Here is a 27952-nt window from a genome sequence, read left to right as displayed (position 1 = left end):
AATGAAAACAGAGCTTTTTCGTATTGGCTTCAATGTGGAAGGCATACCCATGTTCGCCGGTCTACGTCACGCGCATACGTCATCCTCAGAGGCATTTCGAACCGGAAGTTTAGCGGCAAATTTAAAATGTCACTTTATAAGTTAACCCGGCCGTATTGGCATGTGTTATAATGTTAAGATTTCATCATTGATATATAAACTATCAGACTGCGTGGTCGCTAGTAGTGGCTTTCAGTAGGCCTTTAATAAGAATGTATATTTGATGTTGTATGTAGTGCTTCTCATCTTCTAGTCTTATATGTTGTCCTGTAGTTACTTTTTAAGTTGTGTGCATGTATTGGATATTATTAATGTAGTTACTATTTTATTCTATTTTTTCATCTTTGAAGAGATGACATCTTATTATTTTCATTTGTTTTTTTCCATTGCATTTTATTGATGTTATTATCCGACTAAAAGTATGAATGAATAAAATGGTTAACAAAATGTGGACTGTGGTAGATTAGCAGCATTGTTACATCATGGATGTTAACTACTGCAAAACATCAACAAAGAAGAAAAATGCTGAAGTTAGCAACACATCACTGAACTTTAGAGCCATCGTGAGTGGAGTTGCTTGTTTTTATTGCTGCATTTCTACTTATTTCACCTCACATCTTCACTTTTAATACTAAAGTCTTCTTCACATATATTGTTGTAGGCTTCTAACATTTATGTTTCTGATGTGTGTGTAGTCTGTGGAAAGGGTTGTTGTCCCTTGTGGATCCAATTGTTCACTTGTACAGATACATCTTCATCGTCATCATCATCAGATGTTATCGGTCCACTACTGGACGAAACCTTAGCATTAATGTTTTAATATAAGTGTGACCTCATTATTCCTTGATAATAAGACTAAAAATACAGCTTTAAGCACCTCTTGTAGTAATCCAACTCGCCACACTGAGAAGTGGGGGCGATCATGAGCTAGCAGATGCATGTTGCTATCATGTTTTATCAGCGAGGAAGACAGCATTTGTGTTTACTTTTTGTCAGATCCAAGTTTTAATGCGGGCATCACGGTGGCAGAGGGGTTAGTACATCTGCCTCACAAAACGAAGGTCTGAGTAGTCTTGGGTTCAATCCCGGGCTCGGGACCTTTCTGTGTGGAGTTTGCATGTCCTCCCCGTGACTGTGTGGGTTCCCCCCGGGTACTCCGGCTTCCTCCCACTTCCAAAGACATGCACCTGGGGATAGGCCCCTCCCACCTCCAAAGACATGCACCTGGGGATAGGTTGATTGGCAACACTAAATGGCCCCTAGTGTGTGAATGTGAGTGTGAATGTTGTCTGTCTATCTGTGTTGGCCCTGCGATGAGGTGGCGACTTGTCCAGGGTGTACCCCGCCTTCCGCCCGATTGTAGCTGAGATAGGCTCCAGCGCCCCCGGGACCCCGAAGGGAATAAGCGGTAGAAAATGGATGGATGGATGGAAGTTTTAATGCTCTGCTGAATAAATGAATGACTATGGCTGCCAATATGGAGGATTATATATATATTTAACATCAAATACTTCTCTTAACAGGTAGAAAAATGACGACACACGCTCAAAAAAATGACTCATTGGATGAACTCAATTAAAATGAGGGCAGGATTTCCATCCAACAAATATATGTTGCCCCAACTCAAAAATAGTACATTCTCACAAAACAACAAAAATGTGTTAATCCAATTTATTTTTAGCAAATAAAGCCAAACTGAAATTATTGTAATAACTAAACTAAATTGATTTTCAGACTCATTTTTAACAAATACAGCTAAAATGAAATTATTTTGGTTACTAAGTGAAATGTATTTATATGTGCCCAACTCAAAATTGATTGTAAATTAAGCAAGCTAAAAATCACCCTAGATCCCATAAAAACACATCAGACAAAACCTGGTTGGTATTTTTAATGTAGGATAATCCTTAATTCAACAATCTTGAATATAACACCACAAGAAGTCAAAGTTACTTGTAAACACAAACCAAAATGTTGCATTTGAGTGAAAACAAAACATCAATAAGTCAATTTTACATAAAGATGTCAGATTTGTGTACCAACACATACCAAGAACTTAGTTTTATATTAACAAAGATGTCAAATGTACTTGATACAAAGCATAGAGAACTCAGTCTTAGTTATAAAACACCAAGAAACAGTTTTACCTTTTCTTAAATAACTCGAGGCAAACTTTACAAGAAATGGTTCTCCAAAATAGTTTAAAGTGGTGTAAAATGAACACTCAGGAAACTGCAAAAACACATTTGAGTCCTGCGCAAGTGTGCTAATGTAGCCATTAGCCTTAATGTACTAGAGTTCCATCCATCCATTTTCTACCGCTTGTCCCTTTTGGGGTTGCTGGAGCCTATCTCAGCTGCATTCAGTAAAGAAAAGAAAAGAAGGCAAATACAAAATTCCCATGCATCAAATTGGCAAGAAACTAAAATAAATAAGAAAAAGTTAACATTCACAGACCAGGAATGTGATATTAATGGGATGTTAGGAGCAAATAGCCTTTGAATGTAAGCAAGTAAAAACAAAACATGAGACAGTACTAGCTATTCCAAAAATATATATACAAATCCAAAATCAATCCATTTCTCCTGAGTTGAGTGCTGAAACGGAGGAGAGAAGTGTGGAGGGTAGTCACACTCAGAGATCAAATGGGGAGGTAAAGTTCATCCAGTCTAAACCCTAAAGTCATCTCTGTCCACTCCCCAGGACTGCATTTCATATGTTGATTGTGTACTTCAGCAGTTCAGTAAACAGCCTCTTCTTCCCTGGAACTTAGTCCATTCGGAGTCCAATTCTCAAGTTGAAAATGTTGTAGGTCATATTGTCTTAAATGGGTGAAAATGAAGGCAAAAACAATACAAGCCAAAATAAAGATCCCATGATGAACTTTGTCAACAAGTGTTCACCTCTCATGCAAGCAACTTGATTTCCAGCTGCTGTATCTTTGTGTTCAGCTTGTGCCCATCCAGGTTCATTAGGATCTTCTGGAACAACTCAAATGTTGTCTGCAAAGTTTAGATCAAGGGCATAAATGAGGCCAAACATCATTATGACCCCCATGATGACGGTGTCCACGTTGCTCAGGACTTTAAAGCCTACGATAACAACTCCCACATCCTCTGGCTGCCTATCGCCATCTCCACGGATGATGTAATGTATATCCCATGACTGTGAGGGCAATGTCCCTTTCTGCATCCTCAGTGGCGGAGGCCTGAACAACAACACAAAAACAGAACACTTGTGTTAGTTATAATGCTGAACACCACTAGCAGAAAATGAATTGTTTTGTGGCCTTGTGGAATTTGCCTTTTTTTTTTTTTTAAGTCCCCATTGCTTGTCAAATCAATCATTTCTGTATCATGAGTGATTGGAAAGTTAACCATATATATATATATATATATATATATATATATATATATATATATATATATATATATATATATATATATATATATATATATATATATATATATATATATATATATATATATATATATAATATTTGAAACTGGCCAGTAAATAAGTTCAGCAAGCAGCCATGAACATAATGCAATTGCTGCAACATGATCCTTTAGGCAAGCACATCCCTATAAAGATGGACCTGTGGGACAGAAATAGCTGTTTTACTCCACAGGGCCTCCACCCGTTTGCCACTACCAGCTTAGGAGATTCTGACTCTGTCTTTTCTTGCACCTACCAGTGATTTCAAACAACAATACAAATTCAAAGAGCCCCATTGTTTATTCAAAAAGTGTGTTGAGCTCAAAGGACCACAATATATGTAAATAAGAATGGGTAAGACTATTTCATGCTGCTGTGTAACACAAACTATTAACTTAGCAGATATTCCTTGAAGAAAGTGTCTGGATCTTCATTGAGGTAGATAACAAGGCTTCTCGGGATGCACTCCCTCCTGATGTCAATGTTGTCACACTAAAGCAGCGTGAAAAATCAAAAGAGAATGTAGCTAAATATTGGAGCAACAGTGGCACAGGGAGGGGGGCAAGTTGACTAGAGGGTGTAAAGAAAACTAGATAAACGAATACAACTTCTGAAGACTAGAGTATAACATCTTTAACACATTTCTGAGCAGGCCACACAACCATAAAGGCCCCAAACGAGCTTGTAGTTGCTTTGCACACCAAAAAAGTGAATGAATGAAAGGGAAACACTAAACTATTTTGCACAAAGTGCAGGCCATTTACTTTATATATATATATATATATATATATATATATATATATATATATATATATATATATATATATATATATATATATATATATATATATATATATACTGTATATGTATGTGTGGGGAAAAAATCACAAGACCACTTCATCTCTACAGGCCTGTTTCATGAGGGGTTCCCTCAATCATCAGGAGATTCAGATTTTAGAAATACATCTGAAACTAACACATATATATCAATCAATCAATCAATGTTTATTTATATAGCCCTAAATCACAAGTGTCTCAAAGGGCTGCACAAGCCACAACGACATCCTCGGTACAGAGCCCACATACGGGCAAGGAAAAACTCACCCCAGTGGGACGTCAATGTGAATGACTATGAGAAACCTTGGAGAGGTTGCACAGTGAAGTACATATTCCGTACAATTGACCACTAAATGGTAACACCCGAATAAGTTTTTCAACTTGTTTAAGTCGGGGTCCACTTAAATTGATTCATGATACAGATATATACCATCAGATATATACTATCATCATAATACAGTCATCACACAAGATAATCACATTTACATTATTTACAATCAGGGGTGTGGAGGGGGGGGGGGGGGGTAGGATATGGACAGCAAGTAGTGGACATAGAGAGAGAGAGAGAGAGAGGGGGTTTAACGTGGTTAGTGGAGCTCCCCCTGGTGTTGTGGTTATGGCGGTCATTTACGTTAAGGAAGTAGTTTGACATGTACTTCGGTATCAGGGAGGTGTAGTGGATTTTATAGACTAGGCTCAGTGCAAGTTGTTTTACTCTGTCCTCCACCCTGAGCCAGCCCACTTTGGAGAAGTGGGTAGGAGTGAGGTGGGATCTGGGGTAGAGGTCTAGAAGTAATCTGACTAGCTTGTTCTGAGATGTTTGGAGTTTAGATTTGAGGGTTTTGGAGGTGCTAGGGTACCAGGAGGTGCATGCGTAATGGAAAAAGGGTTGAACGAGAGTTCCCGCCAGAATCCTCATGGTGCTTTTGTTGACCAGAGAGGAGATTCTGTAGAGAAATCTCGTTTGTTGGTTAACCTTTTTGATTACCTTGGTTGCCATTTTATCACAGGAAATATTAGCCTCTAGTATGGAACCTAGGTAGGTGACCTCATCTTTCCTGGTGATAACAATGTCACCCACTTTTATAGTGAAGTCATTGACTTTCTTAAGGTTGATGTGGGACCCAAACAGGATGGATTCAGTTTTACCCAAGTGTATGGATAGCTTGTTGTCAGCGAGCCAGGTGCAAGTTCTACAGAGCTCAGCACTGAGGATTTTCTCCACCTGTGACTTGTCCCTGTCTGATACCAGCAGGGCAGAGTCATCTGCAAACAAAAACAATTCACAGTCGCATGCCGATGACAAGTCGTTGATGTATATTAGGAACAGTAAAGGTCCCAATATACTGCCTTGGGGGACTCCACAGCTCACCGAGAGGGGGGGACACAGTGCCATTTACCTCTACCACCTGCTCCCTCCCCTCCAAGTGAGACTGCATCCAGCTCCAAGAGGTTTTGTTAAATCCGATTGCTCTAAGCTTATCCAACAGTATAGCGTGGTTAACGGTGTCAAAGGCCTTCTGAAGGTCCAGCATGACCATGCCGCAGTATTTGCCCGCGTCCACCTCATGTTTGATGTGGTCGCTCAGATAGAGAAGGCATGTGTCAGTGGAGTGGTTAGTTCTGAAGCCGGATTGGAATTTGTACATGAGTTTATTAGTGGCAAGGTAACTGTCGACCTGTTCATAAACTATTTTCTCCATTACTTTCGAAATGGAACTGAGAATAGAAACAGGTCGGTAGTTGCCAGGTTCTAATTTGCTTCCTTTTTTAAAGAGGGGAGTTACTCTTGCTATCTTAAAATCTTTTGGTACTTGGCCTTGTGTAGTTGATAGGTTTATTATGTGCGTGATGATCGGGGCAATGATGGAGGCAGAGTCCCTGAGGAATCTAGAGGGAATATTATCAAGGCCGGTGGCCTTGTTTGGGTGGAGCGCGCTCAATTTTTTAAACACCTCATCAGCTGTGACCATTTCTAATTTGAAATCATCGTTGGATACTCCTAGCTTTCTGTAGAAGGCTTTAATGTGTTCTACACCAAAGCGACCAGAGTGGTGGGACAGCTTGTTGACAAGAGTTGCAGCTATGCTGGTGAAAAAGGTGTTAAGTCTGCTAGCTACCTCCAATTTGTCTGTAATGAGCGAGTCACCCTCCTTGATGCTGATGTTGGTGAGTCTTGTTTTAAGTTTCTGGCTGCAACCAGGAAGCTGGTTGTTGAGAATTTTCCAGAGCTCACGTGGTTTATTTGTGTTTTCCTCTATTTTGTCGTTAATGTAATTTTTTTTTAAGGATTTAGTCAGGTTGGTTGACTTATTTCTTAATTTATTGCATTGCTTTTTGAGAGTTGAAAGGAGTGATTTGAGGTTGATATTATTGGGTTGTTTATCTACTTCTGTTTTACACTTCTGGTATTCGGAGTATTTTCTGTCTCTGTCTTTTATGGCAGCTAATACGTCCGGATTCATCCATGGTTCCGAGCGGGCTTTGATCCTGACTGTTTTCACGGGAGCCATGTCATTTAGTATCTTTAGGAACGCTATTTTGAAGCGATCCCAAGCAACATCGACCAGGTTGCTCGCGAGCACAGGGGACCAGTCCCACTCATCTAATTTTAAATTTAAATTGTCATTGGAGTATTTTTTGAGGGATCTGGATTGGGCTGTTATGTGGCCATTGGCTTTGGGTTTAGTTATTTTGCGGGTGCAGAAGGTTAGATAGTGGTCGCTAAGACCACAGATCATGACCCCACTATTTTTTATTTTAGGGCGGTCTGAGGTGAAAATGAGATCTATGGTTGATTGGGTGGAATCACACACCCTTGTAGGTAGAGCTATTAGCTGGGAAAGACCGTGCAGACTACAAAACTTGCTGTAGGATCTGAAGACAGGCGCATCTTTGCGTTGAATATCTGTGTTCAGATCCCCAGTTATAATTTTCTCCACGTTGTCTGTCCCTGCCAAGCACTCCTCTAGAGCCCCATAGAAATCACTCTGATTAGGGGGTCTGTAAACAGTCCCTTAGCGTTTTTAAATTTGATTTCCGCCCACACAGATTCAAGGTCATTGTGGTTAAGATCAGTGCGAGTTATGTATTTAATAGCTTGGTGAATATACATTCAAACACCCCTACCATGTTTATTCCTGTCCTTTCTGATAACCGAAAAGTTTTCTATTTCTATCTCTGAGTCAGAAATACTTTGATCAAATTTGGTTTCAGAGAAACACAAGATTTTTACCTTCGTGTTGAGGAACATTTCTCTGATTTGGTCGAGTTTGGTTCCAGAGAGGCTGTTCACATTAAGGTGGATGATGTGTAGTCCACTGGAACCAAAAAGAGCATCGGAGTCCGCTGTGTTGTGGTACTGACCAGAAAAGTTGTTGGTTATTATTGCAGTTTAGGTTGGAGGGCAGGAGGGAGAGAGAGGAGAGAGAGAGAGGCGTATTGATCTTCCTCCAGGTGAAGGGGGAGGGGCGGAGTTGGAGAGGGGGAGGCCAGGTAGGGTGGGTGTGGGTGGGGGTGGATTTCCTTTTGGCGGGGTTTTGTCTGTTTGAAGCCAAAGAAAACAAAGAAAATGGTTGAGTAAAGGCGCCTCTAAATCCTGTGTATGCCGCGGGTCCAGACGCCGCGTCCTCGACCGTCAGTGACCGGGGAGAGGCCGCGTGGACCCCTGCCACACCGACTCCACTGCACACCGGGGTGTCGATGTCGACAGTCACCTCGTTGACCGCCGCCGCGCTGTTCATCTCGTGCAGTTCGCCGCCATCACCGATGTCTGGGTCGCCGTCCGCCACCGCGCCGTTTACCGCCGCTGAGTCGCTGCCTTCTCCGATAACTGGGTCGTCCTCCGCCGAGCCGCTGATCCTGTCGATGAACGGGGCGAAGTCCTCCGTCGAGGCGCCGATCGCTGGAGCACAGGTGAGCTTGAGTTGAGATGAGCCGCTAGCTAAATTAGCTTCAATGGCGACGCTAGCAGTAGCATTGCTAGTCTTCGCCAGTCGGGACAACATTAAGCGTGTTGTTACAGGTCCAGGGTTGAGTTCAGTGTCTCCTGATAGTAGAAGTAATAGTAGTATTATTGACTTTCTGTCTATCCTTCCAGTCAGGGGCAAGTTTCTTCTGTTTCGATTTGCAGTCAGGCACGATGCTATCCCGTTAGCTCCAAAACTAAAGTGCTTTTCTGATGTATCGTCGTGAAGATAAAATTCACTGTGAATGTCCATCTCGCGTTCTCGACTCTCATTTTCAAGAGGGTAAAGTATCCGAGGAGGTTTCAAATATAAATCCGTGATCCACAGTAGAAAAAGGAGGAAGTGTGGGATAATCCGAGCAGTTTGAATTCCCGATCGGGAGCGAAAGAGAGTGCGACCGCTCATCTCGGCGTCCTATGATGTCACCTAGCGGCAGCATGTAAATACTAAAGAGTGCAGGGCCAAGAACCGAACCCTGGGGAACTCCACACGTTACCTTAACATAGTCCGAGGTCACATTGTTATGGGAGACACACTGCATCCTGTCAGTAAGATAAGAGTTAAACCAAGACAAGGCTAAGTCTGACATACCAATACGTGTTTTGATACGCTCTAATAAAATATTATGATGGACGGTATGGAAAGCAGCACTAAGATCAAGAAGCAGCAACATAGATGACGCATCAGAATCCATCGTTAGCAATAGATCATTAGTCATTTTTGCGAGGGCTGTCTCCGTAGAGTGATTTGCCCTGAAACCGGATTGAAAAGGTTCACAGAGATTGTTAGACGCTAAGTGTTCTTTTAGCTGCTGTGCAACAATTTTTTCGAGGATTTTCGAGATAAACGGAAGGTGGGACGGTAGTTTACCAAGAGATCAGGATCGTGGTTAGGTCTTTTGAGTAGAGGAGGAATAACCGCTTTTTTGAATGCTAGGGGAACAGTGCCAGAGGAAAGTGATACGTTTATAATATTTAACACTGATGGACCTAATAATACAAAAAGCTCCTTGATAAGTTTCCCAGGAAGTGGGTCAAGTAAACATGTTGTTTGTTTTATTCCACTTACACGCCGTAATAATTCCTTTTAATGTTATTTCATCAAAGAGAGAGAAACTATTTTGGAGGGCAGTGTCCGTCGTATATACAGTCAGATCTGTGTTAATAGAACCAGGTTGTGGCTGGGATGCATTGTCTTTAATCTATTTTCTAATGAGTTCAATTTTCTTATTAAAGAAATTCATAAAGTCATCTGCCGAGTGGGTGGAGCTACTGGGAGGAGTCCCTTGTTGGGTTAGCGATGCTACTGTACTAAACAAAAATTTAGGATCATTTTTGTTGAGGTGGATGAGATTTGAGTAATATTTAGCTTTAGCTAAGGTAAGCATGCGTTTATAAGTTATTAAACTATCACTCCATGCTTGATGGAAAACCTCAAGTTTAGTCGCACACCATTTGCGTTCCAGCTTTCTACATGATCATTTCTGGGCTTTAGTTTTTTCTGTAAACCATGGGGCACGCCTTTCAGGGGCCCTTTTTAGCTTTAGTGGTGCTATACTATCAATGGTGTCGCGCAGGGCATCGTTAAAGTTGTTAGTGAGGTTATCAATAGAGCCGACATAATTTGGGAATGGTGCCATTACCGAAGGCAGTAGGTCAGCAAGAGTCATTGTTGTGGCAGCATTAATGTTGCGGCTGCTATAGTAGTTATTATTATTATTATTAGTTTGTTGACAATGAGTCAGAACTTCGAATTTTAAAAGGTAATGATCGGACATTACTTTAGTGTACGGGAGTATCATAACTTTAGAGGTGGTGACACCCCTGACAAGCACTAGATCTATCGTATTACCGTTGCGATGCGTGGGTTCATTTATTATTTGTGTAAGACCACAGCTATCAATTATGGTCTGGAACGCCACGCAAGGAGGGTCCGATGGGGTATTCATATGGATGTTAAAGTCCCCCATTATGATTATATTGTCGGCGTGCGTCACTAGATCAGCAACGAACTCTGAGAATTCACTGATAAAGTCCGAATAGGGCCCTGGGGGGCGGTAGATATCAGCCAGGTGGAGAGGCAGCGGTGTGACAAACCTCATAGTAAGCATCTCAAACGAGTTATATTTATTATTTAGGTTAGGGGTAAGGTTAAAGTTTTTGTTGTATATTAGTGCTACTCCCCCACCCCTTTTAATGGGACGGGCAATATGCGTTCCCGCATAGCCAAGTGGAGACACCTCACCCGGCGCAAAAAAATCGTCTGGTTTGAGCCAGGTCTCGGCGAGACCAACGACGTCAAGATTGTTGTCTCTAATGACCTCATTAACTAATAACGTTTTGGAAGATGATGATCTTATGTTTAAAAAGCCCATATTATAGGTAGTGGGCTGTTTTGAAGAGTTTTTGTTGAAATTATCCGTAGTAGCAATATTAATAATGTTACGTTTATTATGCGTAGTGCACTTTAAATAGTTTCGACCATATCTAGGAATTGATATGATGGGAATTTTCAGATTGTTTGCTTGGTGCTGCGATAAACTGAACGCATCATAGTTTGCCACCTCAGTAGAATGCATGTCTACTTCTGACCCAGTCATCGCAGAAAAAACATTATGTGAGTTGTGTTTTATTCTAAGAGAATTGCTATGTGTGCAGGGATTATCCAGCCTGGCGCTGGCTAGTTCTAGTTTAACTGACTCCTCACCCGGATTAGCGCTTCTTTGAGAATTAGCCTTTAGCTTTGTTGTTAGCCCCGCTCGGCATCCCCGCTTCTGCTTCCGAACACACCGCTTACGTCTCCTCCATTGACGGTCCCCGCTGGTAGTGGACCCCGCTGCTTCAAAGGCTGCTGGATGTAGCCGGCGAAGAATTCCCAAGCTAGCGAGGAGGTCCACTGTACACGCATCTTTCAGCTCAAAATGGCTCGATCTATCCACATCCAGAATCGTCTGTCGGTCGTATGTGACCACGGAGTGTCCACGCTGTGAGCCAGCCATGAAATTGACTGAATTGACGGGTATTTTTGCCAAATTGCTCTACACTTCAAAGAGCGTCTGCAAGCCGCTGCCATCATGGCGCCGCCGCCATATATTACGCTCTACCACGGTATCGAGCACTATTTTTTGGATAATCTAATTAAGACATATATATATATATATATATATATATATATATATATATATATATATATATATATATATATATATACTGTATATATATATATATATATATATATATATATATATATATATATATATATATATATATATATATATATATATATATATATATATATATATATAAATAAATAAATAAAACAGTTCTACTATTTCTACTTACCAAATCTATGTTTGGCAGAACTTCTTAGATTCGTTGCCCCTTCACTCCTCCTTTGCTTTTGAAGATGTGCATCAGCTTGAGTGAAAAGTGGTCCAGTTGTGACACAAACTTGGACTGCAGTGGCTTTGTAGTGATCCTCAAGAACTCTTCATTAATCTGAAAAATATTCAATAAAATGTATTTAGAAAAATGTGCCATTTTCTTACAGTTAAATATCAATACAAGTGAACTTACTTCACTCTGCTGGAACAGGGCAGGCCAGCGGTTTTTGAATCCCTCCATCATGGGCCTCTGTTCAACGACCTCTCGTTGTCTGTGGGAGAAGGTTTTTTCCATTTTTGCTTTTATCAGCACTTCATTGTCACGCTTTTTTATTTCTGACAACAAAGCCATTCTCTCACTTTCCAAGCTTTGTGTGGTTTGGCCTTTTGGGTGCAGTGGTATGTAGTCAACTTCAGCCTTTGTCGCTTTCTTGAAGTTGGCTGCAGCTTTGCCTTGGCCTTATTCCACTGGGCATCTCGTATGTACTCAACTGGCTCTAAAACACAAAAGTGAGATGTATAGTACTGTTTAGGTTTATATGCAGTAGCAAGGGGGCCGTCCTTTGCGATAGCTACGCCTAATGGATTAGATTGGCATAGGACAGTGGACAGCTCATCAGTTAGTCACTCTTGAACTTGTAGTTTATCATCCCAAACTAAAACTTTTGTGACAGGCCAAGATGCTGTACTTAATATCAGAATCAGAATCAGAATAGTTTTATTGCCATTGTTTGAGAACGGGTTCACAAACTAGGAATTTTTCTTGGTGCAATCGTGCAACATAAAACACATATAACACATATTTGGTAATAAAAAGAGCTGTAACTGAGCTAATATGTAGTGAAATTACATAATTCTCATAGTCATTCACATCGACGTCCCACTGGGGTGAGTTTTTCCTTGCCCGTATGTGGGCTCTGTACCGAGGATGTCGTTGTGGCTTGTGCAGCCCTTTGAGACACTTGTGATTTAGGGCTATATAAATAAACATTGATTGATTGATAAACATTGAATTCGAAAAAGACCTCATCAATAACTGACTTTAGAATATGAACAATATTTTATAACTTCAATAAAATGCAAGCAATTTCCTGTACATATACATTCACTGTACAAACACACATACATATACTGTACATATACATTCACTGTACAAACACACATATACACATACTGTACATATACATTCACTGTACAAACACACATACTGTATACACATACTGTACATATACATTCACTGTACAAACACACATACTGTATACACATACTGTACATATACATTCACTGTACAAACACACCTATACACATACTGTACATATACATTCACTGTACAAGCACACACATACACATACTGTACATATACATTCACTGTACAAACACACACATACACATACTGTACATATACATTCACTGTACAAACACACATATACACATACTGTACATATACATTCACTGTACAAACACACATACATATACTGTACATATACATTCACTGTACAAACACACATATACACATACTGTACATATACATTCACTGTACAAACACACATATACACATACTGTACATAAACATTCACTGTACAAGCACACACATATACACATACTGTACATATACACTCACTGTACAAACACACATATACACATACTGTACATATACATTCACTGTACAAACACACATATACACATACTGTACATATACATTCACTGTACAAACACACATATACACATACTGTACATAAACATTCACTGTACAAGCACACACATATACACATACTGTACATATACACTCACTGTACAAACACACATATACACATACTGTACATATACATTCACTGTACAAGCACACATATACACATACTGTACATATACAAGTACATATGCACACATACACTCATGCACATAATCACGTTTCATCAAACATATATTAACGTTGTTGCCCTAGGGTAAACTGGGTATAACACATGGCACACTGACAAAGCTTAACCTATTGTTACTATAACAATCTACAAGGTTAATGTAGGTTGCTTCTCTTTCTTCCCCTCCATTTTTCTGCATTCTTTCGTATCTCAAGTTATCATGAAGTATATGTATTGTTGCATTTGAACAATTGTATTGTTGATAATAAAGGTAAAGTGTTGGTATTGTTTATTATCAATAGCACTATTTCTATTGGTATTCATATTACTCCATTTGTAGTGTAATAATGCTCATTGTCATTTCTATATTATTTTTTATTTTCGCTAACTGCTTATTTGCTATTACTTTTACCATCATATTTGTACATGTCCTATTTGCTGATGTTGCTCTGTTGTTGTTGTTGTTGTTGTGTTTGTCTCTCTGTCTAATCCCCCTCTTGTCCCCACAATTCCCCCCCCTGTCTTCCTTTTTTTCTCTTTCTATCCCCTCCTGCTCCGGCCCGGCTGCACCAAATGATAATATAAATACATTTAATAAAGTCAAAATACAAATAAGGCAACAAGAGAAGTATCCTACACTTCTCTTTTGTAAAGTAAATCTGAACAGCCGATATGTGCATCTACATCTACTATATGATCATCTACATCTACTATATGATCATCTACATCTACTATATGATCATCTACATCAACTATATGATCATCTACATCTACTATATGATCATCTACATCTACTATATGATCATCTACATCTACTATATGATCATCTACATCTACTATATGATCATCTACATCTACTATATGATCATCTACATCTACTATATGATCATCTACATCTACTATATGATCATCTACATCAGCTATATGATCATCTACATCAACTATATGATCATCTACATCTACTATATGATCATCTACATCTACTATATGATCATCTACATCTACTATATGATCATCTACATCTACTATATGATCATCTACATCTACTATATGATCATCTACATCTACTATATGATCATCTACATCTACTATATGATCATCTACATCTACTATATGATCATCTACATCTACTATATGATCATCTACATCTACTATATGATTTGCCTGAGAAGCTGGGCAGGACATAAAAAATAATAATAAAATAAAATAGAATATGAACAATATTTTATAACTTCAAAAAAATGCAAGCAATTCCCTGTTCAATAGATATTTGCAGGTTCAATGATGTTGCATCATCACAACTAAGTGTTTCAAATTCATGATCTGTATCGACACTCTCTATTGGCCCAGCTTCAGATTTGTCTGACATTAGCTTTCAAATCTATCAATGAATGTTGGTTGTGTTTCCTATATTTGTGTGTGTTAAATGTACTGTATACATTTGTTTTAAATTAGCAACCTAAAAATATACATGGAACCATTTCATTACGCCTCAGATGTCGATTTATGTGTTGAAAATAATCTCTTTGTGTTGTTAGGTCTTTGCATGTGCACACATGACACTTGAATGTAGCTACTTCTGCTGTTTACCATGAACTTTGTATTTAGTAGCTTACTAAAACTGCATGGGCAATGTGTATATGAACATGGATAGTGATAACTTCCCCTTAAATACCCATGAGTCTGCCTAAAATGCTGCAACAACAAATACCTGCTCGCTAGTTCCAAACTGCATTCTTTACACTGCCACATACATAATCCTGAAATAGAGAATACAGAGAATTAGCATGTATCACATGAAAAGGATGACAATGATATTAAACACATAATTTATAATACTTACAATCACGAGGCTGCCACAAGGAGCTTGGTAACACTTAACATTAGGAGGCTGCCACATCAAGCTTGAAAAACATGATCAATCTGCAAAAGATGATAACATATTAAGTTGTGAGTGCAAGTACCAGAATACCCAGAAATGCAGACAAGTTGAAATTGAATAAAAGCTCTGACCAATAAAACAAGATAACATTTGAACATTTAGAATAGACAACGTTTTTGTGTGTCTGTATGCGGAGTAAAACTATGTTTTTGTGTGTCTGTATGCGGAGTAAAACTATGTTTTTGTGTGTCTGTAGTGAAGTGAATTATATTTATATAGCGCTTTTCTCTAGTGACTCAAAGCGCTTTTACATAGTGAAAGCCAATATCTAAGTTACATTTTAAACCAGTGTGGGTGGCACTGGGAGCAGGTGGGTAAAGTGTCTTGCCCAAGGACACAACGGCAGTGACTAGGATGGCGGGAGCGGGGATCGAACCTGGAACCCTCAAGTTGCTGGCACGGCCGCTTTACCAACCGAGCTATACCGCCCCGCCGTCTGTATGCGTAGTAAAGCTATGTTTTTGTGTGTCTGTATGCGGAGTAAAGCTATGTTTTTGTGTGTCTGTATGCGGAGTAAAACTATGTTTTTGTGTGTCTGTATGCGGAGTAAAACTATGTTTTTGTGTGTCTGTATGCGGAGTAAAAGTATGTTTTTGTGTGTCTGTATGCGGAGTAAAACTATGTTTTTGTGTGTCTGTATGCGGAGTAAAACTATGTTTTTGTGTGTCTGTATGCGTAGTAAAGCTATGTTTTTGTGTGTCTGTATGCGGAGTAAAACTATGTTTTTGTGTGTCTGTATGCGGAGTAAAACTATGTTTTTGTGTGTCTGTATGCGTAGTAAAGCTATGTTTTTGTGTGTCTGTATGCGGAGTAAAACTATGTTTTTGTGTGTCTGTATGCGGAGTAAAACTATGTTTTTGTGTGTCTCTATGCGGAGTAAAACTATGTGTGAGTCTGTATGCGGAGTAAAACTATGTTTTTGTGTGTCTGTATGCGGAGTAAAACTATGTTTTTGTGTGTCTGTATGCGGAGTAAAACTATGTTTGTGTGAGTCTGTATGCGGAGTAAAACTATGTTTTTGTGTGTCTGTATGCGGAGTAAAACTATGTTTTTGTGTGTCTGTATGCGGAGTAAAACTATGTTTTTGTGTGTCTGTATGCGGAGTAAAACTATGTTTTTGTGTGTCTGTATGCGGAGTAAAACTATGTTTTTGTGTGTCTGTATGCGGAGTAAAACTATGTTTTTGTGTGTCTGTATGCGTAGTAAAGCTATGTTTTTGTGTGTCTGTATGCGGAGTAAAACTATGTTTTTGTGTGTCTGTATGCGGAGTAAAACTATGTTTTTGTGTGTCTCTATGCGGAGTAAAACTATGTTTGTGTGAGTCTGTATGCGGAGTAAAACTATGTTTTTGTGTGTCTGTATGCGGAGTAAAACTGTTTTTGTGTGTCTCTATGCGGAGTAAAACTATGTTTGTGTGTGTCTGTATGCAGAGTAAAACTATGTTTTTGTGTGTCTGTATGCGGAGTAAAACTATGTTTTTGTGTGTCTGTATGCGTAGTAAAGCTATGTTTTTGTGTGTCTGTATGCGGAGTAAAACTATGTTTTTGTGTGTCTGTATGCGGAGTAAAACTATGTTTTTGTGTGTCTGTATGCGGAGTAAAACTATGTTTGTGTGAGTCTGTATGCGGAGTAAAACTATGTTTTTGTGTGTCTGTATGCGGAGTAAAACTATGTTTTTGTGTGTCTGTATGCGGAGTAAAACTATGTTTTTGTGTGTCTGTATGCGGAGTAAAACTATGTTTTTGTGTGTCTGTATGCGGAGTAAAACTATGTTTTTGTGTGTCTGTATGCGGAGTAAAACTATGTTTTTGTGTGTCTGTATGCGGAGTAAAACTATGTTTTTGTGTGTCTGTATGCGGAGTAAAACTATGTTTTTGTGTGTCTGTATGCGGAGTAAAACTCTGGAACAAACTGGACTTGGGACGGTATAGCTCGGTTGGTAAAGCGGCCGTGCCAGCAACTTGAGGGTTGCAGGTTCAATCCCCGCTTCCGCCATCCTAGTCACTGCCGTTGTGTCCTTGGGCAAGACACTTTACCCACCTGCTCCCAGTGCCACCCACACTGGTTTAAATGTAACTTAGATATTGGGTTTCATAATGTAAAGCGCTTTGAGTCACTTGAGAAAAAGCGCTATATAAATGTAATTCACTTCACTTCACTTCACTTGCAACACAAGCAATGCCAAACTATTAATGGATGTAAACTATTATACAAACATGGGGTCTGGTTCAAATATAGAGATGAGGGTCTTTAATTTGACCTGCTGCTGTACTCTGTCTCAAAGTGTTAACATGTGCTCAATGTTTACTTACCATTATTGCTATGTTGTCTATTACCATTATTGCTATGTTGTCTATTACCATTATTGCTATGTTGTCTATTACCATTGTTGTTATGTTGTCTATTACCATTATTGCTATGTTGTCTATTACCATTATTGCTATGTTGTCTATTACCATTTTTGCTATGTTGTCTATTACCATCATTGCTATGTTGTCTATTACCATTATTGCTATGTTGTCTATTACCATTATTGCTATGTTGTCTATTACCATTATTGCTATGTTGTCTATTACCATTATTGCTATGTTGTCTATTACCATTATTGCTATGTTGTCTATTACCATTATTGCTATGTTGTCTATTACCATTATTGCTATGTTGTCTATTACCATTATTGCTATGTTGTCTATTGCCATCATTGCTATGTTGTCTATTACCATTATTGCTATGTTGTCTATTACCATTATTGCTATGTTGTCTATTACCATTATTGCTATGTTGTCTATTACCATTGTTGGTATATTCATTATTCCTACATTGTTGATACAAATTATTGTTACAGTTAGGGATGTCCCGATCCGATATTTGGATCGGATCGGCCGCCGATATTTGCCAAAAAATGCGTATCGGCAAGGCATGAGAAAATGCCGATCCAGATCCAGTTTTAAAAAAAAACTCCGGTCCGTGTTTTCCAACGCACCGATTTAAATAATACATTCCACTTTTCTGCTGCTCCCTAATTTCCGTTCCGCATTTTCCAGCACACCTTCAACACATCCACAGGTCTGTGGATTCTCACGCAGTTGCTTTTCGCTGCTGGCATTACACCACAAGCTCTTCTCACTCTTTTATGTGTCTCCCTCTCACAGACAGCAAGCGCACCTTCTTACACACGTCACCTACTGTCACGTCATACGTCACATACTGTCACGTCATACGTCACATACTGTCACGTCATACGTCACATACTGTCACGTCATACGTCACATACTGTCACGTCATACGTCACCTACTGTCACGTCATACGTCACATAATGTCACGTCATACGTCACCTACTGTCACGTCATACGTCACATACTGTCACGTCATACGTCACCTACTGTCACGTCATACGTCACCTACTGTCACGTCATACGTCACATACTGTCACGTCATACGTCACCTACTGTCACGTCATACGTCACCTACTGTCACGTCATACGTCACATACTGTCACGTCATACGTCACATACTGTCACGTCATACGTCACATACTGTCACGTCATACGTCACATACTGTCACGTCATACGTCACATACTGTCACGCCATACGTCACCTACTGTCACGTCATACGTCACATACTGTCACGTCATACGTCGCATACTGTCACGTCATACGTCACATACTGTCACGTCATACGTCACATACTGTCACGTCATACGTCACATACTGTCACGTCATACGTCACCTACTGTCACGTCATACGTCACATACTGTCACGTCATACGTCACATACTGTCACGTCATACGTCACCTACTGTCACGTCATACGTCACATAATGTCACGTCATACGTCACATACTGTCACGTCATACGTCGCCTACTGTCACGTCATACGTCACATACTGTCACGTCATACGTCACCTACTGTCACGTCATACGTCACATACTGTCACTTCATACGTCACCTACTGTCACGTCATACGTCACCTACTGTCACGTCATACGTCACATACTGTCACGTCATACGTCACATACTGTCACGTCATACGTCACATACTGTCACGTCATACGGCACCTACTGTCACGTCATACGTCACCTACTGTCACGTCATACGTCACATACTGTCACGTCATACGTCACTTACTGTCACGTCATACGTCACCTACTGTCACGTCATACGTCACATAATGTTACATCATATGTCACCTACTGTCACGTCATATGTCACATACTGTCACGTCATACGTCACATACTGTCACGTCATACGTCACATACTGTCACGTCATACGTCACCTACTGTCACGTCATACGTCACCTACTGTCACGTCATACGTCACATACTGTCACGTCATACGTCACCTACTGTCACGTCATACGTCACATACTGTCACGTCATACGTCACATACTGTCACGTCATACGTCACATACTGTCACGTCATATGTCACCTACTGTCACGTCATACGTCACATACTGTCACGTCATACGTCACATACTGTCACGTCATACGTCACATACTGTCACGTCATACGTCACATACTGTCACGTCATACGTCACCTACTGTCACGTCATATGTCACATACTGTCACGTCATACGTCACATACTGTCACGTCATACGTCACCTACTGTCACGTCATACGTCACATACTGTCACGTCATACGTCACATACTGTCACGTCATACGTCACATACTGTCACGTCATACGTCACATACTGTCACGTCATACGTCACATACTGTCACGTCATACGTCACATACTGTCACGTCATACGTCACATACTGTCACGTCATACGTCACATACTGTCACGTCATACGTCACCTACTGTCACGTCATACGTCACATACTGTCACGTCATACGTCACATACTGTCACGTCATACGTCACATACTGTCACGTCATATGTCACCTACTGTCACGTCATACGTCACATACTGTCACGTCATACGTCACATACTGTCACGTCATACGTCACATACTGTCACGTCATACGTCACATACTGTCACGTCATACGTCACCTACTGTCACGTCATACGTCACATACTGTCACGTCATACGTCACATACTGTCACGTCATACGTCACATACTGTCACGTCATATGTCACATAATGTCACGTCATACGTCACATACTGTCACGTCATACGTCACATACTGTCACGTCATACGTCACCTACTGTCACGTCATACGTCACCTACTGTCACGTCATACGTCACCTACTGTCACGTCATACGTCACATACTGTCACGTCATACGTCACATACTGTCACGTCATATGTCACATAATGTCACGTCATACGTCACATACTGTCACGTCATACGTCACCTACTGTCACGTCATACGTCACATACTGTCACGTCATACGTCACATAATGTCACGTCATACGTCACATACTGTCACGTCATACGTCACCTACTGTCACGTCATACGTCACATACTGTCACGTCATACGTCACATACTGTCACGTCATACGTCACCTACTGTCACGTCATACGTCACATACTGTCACGTCATACGTCACATACTGTCACGTCATACGTCACCTACTGTCACGTCATACGTCACCTACTGTCACGTCATACGTCACATACTGTCACGTCATACGTCACATACTGTCATGTCATACGTCACCTACTGTCACGTCATATGTCACCTACTGTCACGTCATACGTCACATACTGTCACGTCATACGTCACATACGTATACGCCCTCCCCGAGCAGAGAGGTAGCAGCATGGCTAACGTTAGCTGTGATGCTAGCGCAGCCGTGCGAGCAACGTTCCCTCTAAGGTGCGCGCCTGTGCAATTGCGCACTGCTCAAGCGTCCTCTGCGCATAGCAATTATATGCCACGCACAAAATCAAATAAAAAAATAAATTTTCGCCACACGGACACGACAGAGAAAACAGTTTTCGTCATCATTGTTCAAATATTGTAACGTCTGTGGAGACGCTTATCTCCATTCGGTGCCACACGCCCACACCATCAAAATGCTGAGGCAAAAATGTCCACATCAACACTGTATGAAAAAATTAGTAATTTTTTTAGTTGTGATTTCCTTCTCTGCATGAAAGTTGAAAAGTAGCATATATTAATGCAGTATGAAGAAGAATGTTTTAATGTAGACATGCAAGCCTTGAAAGAACATTTTGAAAATCAAGACTACATTTCCTGCAAATGGGTGCATTTCTACCCTATATTTTAACTTTACATTTATTCTCATATCAAACTCTTTTGGCTGTCTTTTTGACACTTACATCCGGCGCCCCCCTCCACACCCCGGATTATAAATAATGTCAATAATTCAATGTGATTATCTTGTGTGATGACTTTATTATGATGATAGTATATATCTGATAGTATATATCTGTATCATGAATCAATTTAAGTGGACCTCGACTTAAACAAGTGTAAAAACTTATTGGGGTGTTACCATTTAGTGGTCAATTGTACGGAATATGTACTTCACTGTGCAACCTACTAATAAAAGTCTCAATCAATCAATCAAAACACATAGAATCATCATACTGCTGTGATTATATGCATCAAGTGTTCATTCAAGGCTAAGGCAAAATATCCACATATATATCGTGTATCGCAATATGGCCTTAAAATATCGCAATATTAAAAAAAGGCCATATCGCCCAGCCCTAGTTCAATGATGCTATTTCTGTTTGTCATGTATAATTGTGTCTATTTTGTGTTTATCCTTGAATAAACAGGTCAGTTTCTTGTTACCAGCCATTGTGTATTATTCAAACTCACCTAATTCAGCTGGCTAGTTGTTATCAAGAGTACTAAAACCCTTTTCAACATGATTCTGGCAACTAAGTAGGCTAAATAACTTTAAACTTTAATACATGCTCGGATAGGCCAGTATCGGTCACTATCGGTATCGGATCGCAAGTGCAAAAACAATATCGGTATCGGATCGGAAGTGCAAAAACCTGGATCGAGACATCCCTGATATATGTTCAGTTTAACAGTCCAGTTGTGATTGATTGAATGCTCTGAGAATTATACTGGACATTATTTTGTAATTGCCACAAAATAACGTGTAGTATTTTGTTTATTTCTTGCCAAAAATATTTTTATTTTATAGATATTTTCAAAGCAGAATATTGTCCTTAGGGCCCTCTGGCACCTCATGGGGGACCCGTAAAATCTGTGCCTCTTAAGACCTCACTGTTGGCTTTGTACGCTCATGTTACTTCTCAACTAGTCAAAGTTGATGCTAATCGACCTGTTTCTTCTCCTTTTTACTGAATGTGAAAGCAAAAGTGAGTCCACAAATAACCGAATCGTAAAGCAGAATCGAAAATGAAATCTAAATTGGTCAAATCTTATCTATTTCCATCCCAGCATGTGTTTGTCTTCTTGTGTCCTGCAGACGTCTGTGAAAAATATGGTCCACCTGAGCAGCAAGAGGGGTCCTCCAGTATGGAGCAGAAGAGGTCACAGCACCTCCACCTGAAAGAAGAGGAGCCACAGCCCCCCCACTTTAAAGATGAAGACAAGAGACACCTCATCAGTGTGAAGAGTGAAGATGATGAGGTCAAAGGTGAGAGTGAGGAGAAGAGAAGCAGCAGCTCAACACAACACATGACAACAGAAGCTGATGGAGACCACTGTGGAGGATCACAAGCAGACAAGATCTTAGCTCCACTATCAGATAGTGAGGACACAACGTCACACTCTCCTGACACTGATGATGAACACTCTAAACATGATAAGACATGTCACACTGACAACACTCACTTCACATGTTCTCTCTGTCACACAACTTTTAAATACCATTGTCGTCTAAAAGCACACAAGAGAATACACACTGGAGAAAAACCTTTTTCCTGCTCAGAATGTGGTAAACGTTTTGTAATAAATCAAAGTTTAAAAGTACACATGAGAATACACACTGGAGAAAAACCTTTTCCCTGCTCAGAATGTGGTAAAAGTTTTATAATAGATAAAAGTTTAAAAGCCCACATGAGAACACACACTGGAGAAAAACCTTTTTCCTGCTCAGAATGTGGTAAAAGTTTTATAATAAATCGATGTTTAAAAGTACACATGAGAACACACACTGGAGAAAAACCTTTTTCATGTTCAGAATGTGGTAAAAGTTTTGTAGTAAATGAAAGTTTAACAGTACACATGAGAAGACACACTGGAGAAAAACCTTTTTCCTGCTCAGAATGTGGTAAAAGTTTTGTAATAAATAAAAATTTAAAAGCCCACATGAGAACACACACTGGAGAAAAACCTTTTTTCTGCTCAGAATGTGGTAAAAGTTTTCTAATAAATCAAAGTTTAAAAGTTCACATGAGAATACACACTGGAGAAAAACCTTTTTCATGTTCAGAATGTGGTAAAAGTTTTGTAGTAAATGAAAGTTTAACAGTACACATGAGAACACACACTGGTGAAAAACCTTTTTCATGTTCAATCTGCGGTAAAGGTTTTACTCAAAGGCACCATTTAAAAGCACACAAGAGAACGCACTCTGGTGAAAAACCTTTTTCCTGTTCAAGCTGCAACAAAAGCTTTTGTCACCTAAAGACTCTTAAAGCACACATAAGAAGACACCCAGGAGAGAAAGTGTTGAGTTGCAGTGTGTGTGGTGAAAGATTGTCTTCTAAGTGCCAGTGTAAGAAACACAAGTGTGCTGGTGAGAACAGCAGCAGCAAATGAAGATGCAGGATTTGAAATAAACTGTCAAACCTTTAAAGGCCTACTGAAAGCCACTACTACCGACCACGCAGTCTGATAGTTTATATATCAATGATGAAATCTTAACATTATAACACATGCCAATACGGCCGGGTTAACTTATAAAGTGACATTTTAAATTTGCCGCTAAACTTCCGGTTCGAAACGCCTCTGAGGATGACGTATGCGTGTGACGTAGCCCGGCGAACACGGGTATGCCTTCCACATTGAAGCCAATACGAAAAAGCTCTGTTTTCATTTCATAATTCCACAGTATTCTGGACATCTGTGTTCGTGAATCTGTTGCAATTATGTTCATTGCATTATGGAGAAAGAAGCTGAGCAAGCAAAGAAGAAAGTTGTCGGTGCGAAACGGACGTATTTTTCGAACGTAGTCAGCAACAACAGTACACAGCCGGCGCTTCTTTGTTTACATTCCCGAAAGATGCAGTCAAGATGGAAGAACTCGGATAACAGAGACTCTAACCAGGAGGACTTTTGACTTCGATACACAGACGCCTGTAGAGAACTGGGACAACACAGACTCTTACCAGGATTACTTTGATTTGGATGACAAAGACGCAGACGTGCTACCGTGAGTATGCAGCTTTGGCTTCTAAACATTTGATCGCTTGATCGTATGTGCGCAACTTTTTTTTTGCGTATGTACGTAACTTTTTTAAAATATATAAGCTTTATGAACCTTGGGTTAGGTGAACGGTCTTTTGGGCTGAGTGATTGTGTGTGTTGATCAGGTGTTTGAATTGTATTGGCATGTTCTATGGAGCTAGGAGCTAGCATAGGAGCTAGGAGTTAGCATAACAAAGACGTAGGTGTTTTTATGCAGGATTAATTTGTGTCATATTAAATATAAGCCTGGTTGTGTTGTGGCTAATAGAGTATATATATGTCTTGTGTTTATTTACTGTTGTAGTCATTCCCAGCTGAATATCAGGTCACCCCCGGCTCTCACAGCATCTTCCCTATCTGAATAGCTTCAACTCCCCACTAGTCCTTCACTTGCACTTTACTCAACCACAAATCTTTCATCCTCGCTCAAATTAATGGGGAAATTGTCGCTTTCTCGGTCCGAATCTCTCTCACTTCATGCGGCCATCATTGTAAACAATAGGGAACTTTGCGTATATGTTCAACTGACTACGTCACGCTACTTCCGGTAGGGGCAAGCCTTTTTTTTATCAGATACCAAAAGTTGCAATCTTTATCGTCGTTGTTCTATACTAAATCCTTTCAGCAAAAATATGGCAATATCGCGAAATGATCAAGTATGACACATAGAATAGATCTGCTATCCCCGTTTAAATAAAAAAAATTCATTTCAGTAGGCCTTTAACTTTGACTTTCTAACAACATCAGCACATATAACATGTGTGACATCATTGTTGTGCGTGTAACACAATCTTGTTAATATGATTCTAACATTTATAGATTAGACACTTCAGATTAGTGCTTTTATTTCAGTCAAGTACATGAGTTAATATACACATTTGTGTACTTTAAAATGAACAGAACAATTGGACTGAAAAGGTGAGAATAAACACTACATACAATATGTTACATGCAATAATCATTTTGTGTTTCATAATTCACTTTTATAATTATTCATACTAGTGTTTTATATATGTTTTTTAAATAATTAAGTGTTACATATTTTATTTTCTAAGTGTTACATATTTTATTTTCTAATTGTGGATGATTCCATAGATGAACTCCTTTATATGATATACATATTTGTTTTACATGTGTTCATACCTTTGCTTTTGAGTACACATAAATCCCTCTTAGTTCATATTTACTGGTTCACATCTGAAACATCTTCTGGACCACTTCTGGAAGCATATTATTATTTACTTTATACATCATTTGAGCAGTTGTCTTTTATACAAGTTTAAAATGTGTGACTTTATTAATCATTAGTTGGGTCTCTATAATCCATTTTATTAATTGTCTTTATTACTCTCTTGTGTAATATGAATATTGTTGTGTGATTGTTTTATATGTATGTCCCCAGACCTTTATGCAATAAACAATGTATGCTTCAACTGAAGTTGGGTACAATAATTGTAGTTAATATTTGTAAGTATGTATTTTATTCTATTCTATTTTTTTGCACTCTATTTTTTAATGTTTTCTTTATATGACTTACATGTATTTTCCAGCTTACTTCATCATCTATATTAACTCCTAAACATGTGATTACCTTTATTCCTTTTAGTTCAATATTATCTATCATAATTTGTGTTTTACAATTCTACAATATCCAAATAGGATATATTTAGTTTTATTGAAGTTTAGTGACAGTTTATTGATGTGCAGCCATCTTTTTATGGTCAAGTTCTCTCTGGATAAAATAAGATGAGAGTTAAATCAAGCACTAATGACGGTGAAGAATGGAAGATTGTTATATACATCATTCAATTTCAATGTCCTTTGTTTAAGCAGGTAAAGACTCATTGAGATTAAAATCTCTTTTTCAACAGCGACTTGACAAAGAGGGCGGCACAAACTAAGTTACAATAATAATTACAACAAGACAATACAACAGAACAACAGCAGTCATGCCACAACAGGCAAACATTATTTAAAAGGATTAAGTATAAATTCAATTTAAAAGCAAGTACATTTCCCAAGAGAACTGGGGCCGTACTTATCAAGCTTCTTAGAGTGCCATCTTACACTTAAGTCCTGAGAATTTGCGAAATTTAGTCCTACTCTCAAACTTAAGAATAAAAGCTTTTTATCAACGTTCTTAAGTCTAAGAATCACTCCTACTCTCCACGATATTTAAGAGACCTTCAGAGGTGTCTTAAGTGGTTAGGAGTTGCCAGCAGGGGATGGCACTGAGGCGAGAGAGACGTGTGCGAACGTTCAGGGAACGGAACAATGTTTTGTTTTTTTTTGATGACGAGCAGCTGATCAAACGGTATCGTTTAGACAGAGCGGATATTATTTTTTGTCACAGATTTAATACTTTTCGATTCCTTGTTGATTTCTGCATGTGTCTGCAGTGGGCTAGTATATATAGAGCCACCCACACCAGTTTCAAATTAGTTGCCTAATTAATGAATTGGAAAGAAAATGTTATGACAGTAGCGTATGTGTGTGGCCGTGAGGTGAGTGATGTCAGTGAGTGTGTGGGCGAGAGAAGAGAGGGAGCGGTAGCGTGAGTGCCGGCGGGGACTAGTTTGTTTTGTATTATTTTGTAGTTTATTGTCAAAATATACACTCCCATTTTCCACTTAAATATTTCCAAGATATCTCTTTATTCTTAGACAACGGATTCCCTTCCGTGATTGGTCATTTCTATGGACACAGAAATGACGTCACCTAAAATTGCGTTTACGGCACATAATAATGTCGTAATTCAGCTCTGAGTGTGACACTTAAGATTCAGTCCTACACTTCGCTGAAAGTGTGAGTAAGACGCTTGATAACTAACTTTTAAGTGCAGCTTTCAGCGAAGAATTTATTTACTCTTAAGTCAACTCTTAGCAGACTTCTTAGGAGTAATTCTAAGAAGCTTGATAAGTACGGCCCCTGGTTTCTCCATCTTTTAAAATGGACTTAAACTGAGTGATCAATTCTGGTAGCCTCAGATCTTTCTGGATGTCATTCCAAGACCATGGAGCAGCATAACTGAATGCTTCCCCCCCCCCCCCAAGTTCTGTGTTGGCTCTAGGAAGCAACATGTGGAGGACATCCTGTGAGCGTAGGCTGTAATGACTGGAGTCTACACACACAAAGGAACACAGATAGGTGGGGACAAGTCC

General features: G+C 39.5%; 1 protein-coding gene across 8 annotated transcripts in view; it reads left to right on the top strand.

The window, feature by feature from the left end:
- LOC133636326 (zinc finger protein 568-like) overlaps positions 1 to 26434 on the top strand; it is a 448159-nt gene extending 421725 nt beyond the window's left edge. For 2 of the 8 annotated variants that reach the window (XM_062030233.1, XM_062030231.1), the window contains exon 5: positions 22846 to 24391. In XM_062030233.1, the coding sequence (XP_061886217.1) occupies positions 22846 to 24143 (1298 nt within the window). In that variant the 3' untranslated portion in view covers positions 24144 to 24391. Of the gene's footprint in view, positions 1 to 22845; positions 24393 to 25509 lie in introns of those variants that run through there. The other 6 variants (XM_062030226.1, XM_062030232.1, XM_062030228.1 and 3 more) reach the window with 6 other exon arrangements.
- Positions 26435 to 27952: the final 1518 nt, after the last annotated feature.

Source organism: Entelurus aequoreus, linkage group LG20, assembly GCF_033978785.1.
Source record: "Entelurus aequoreus isolate RoL-2023_Sb linkage group LG20, RoL_Eaeq_v1.1, whole genome shotgun sequence".
In the NCBI taxonomy this organism is placed as follows: Eukaryota; Metazoa; Chordata; class Actinopteri; order Syngnathiformes; family Syngnathidae; genus Entelurus; species Entelurus aequoreus.
The sequence above is the reverse complement of the archived record's forward strand: the minus strand, read 5'-3'. Positions and strand labels throughout refer to the sequence as shown.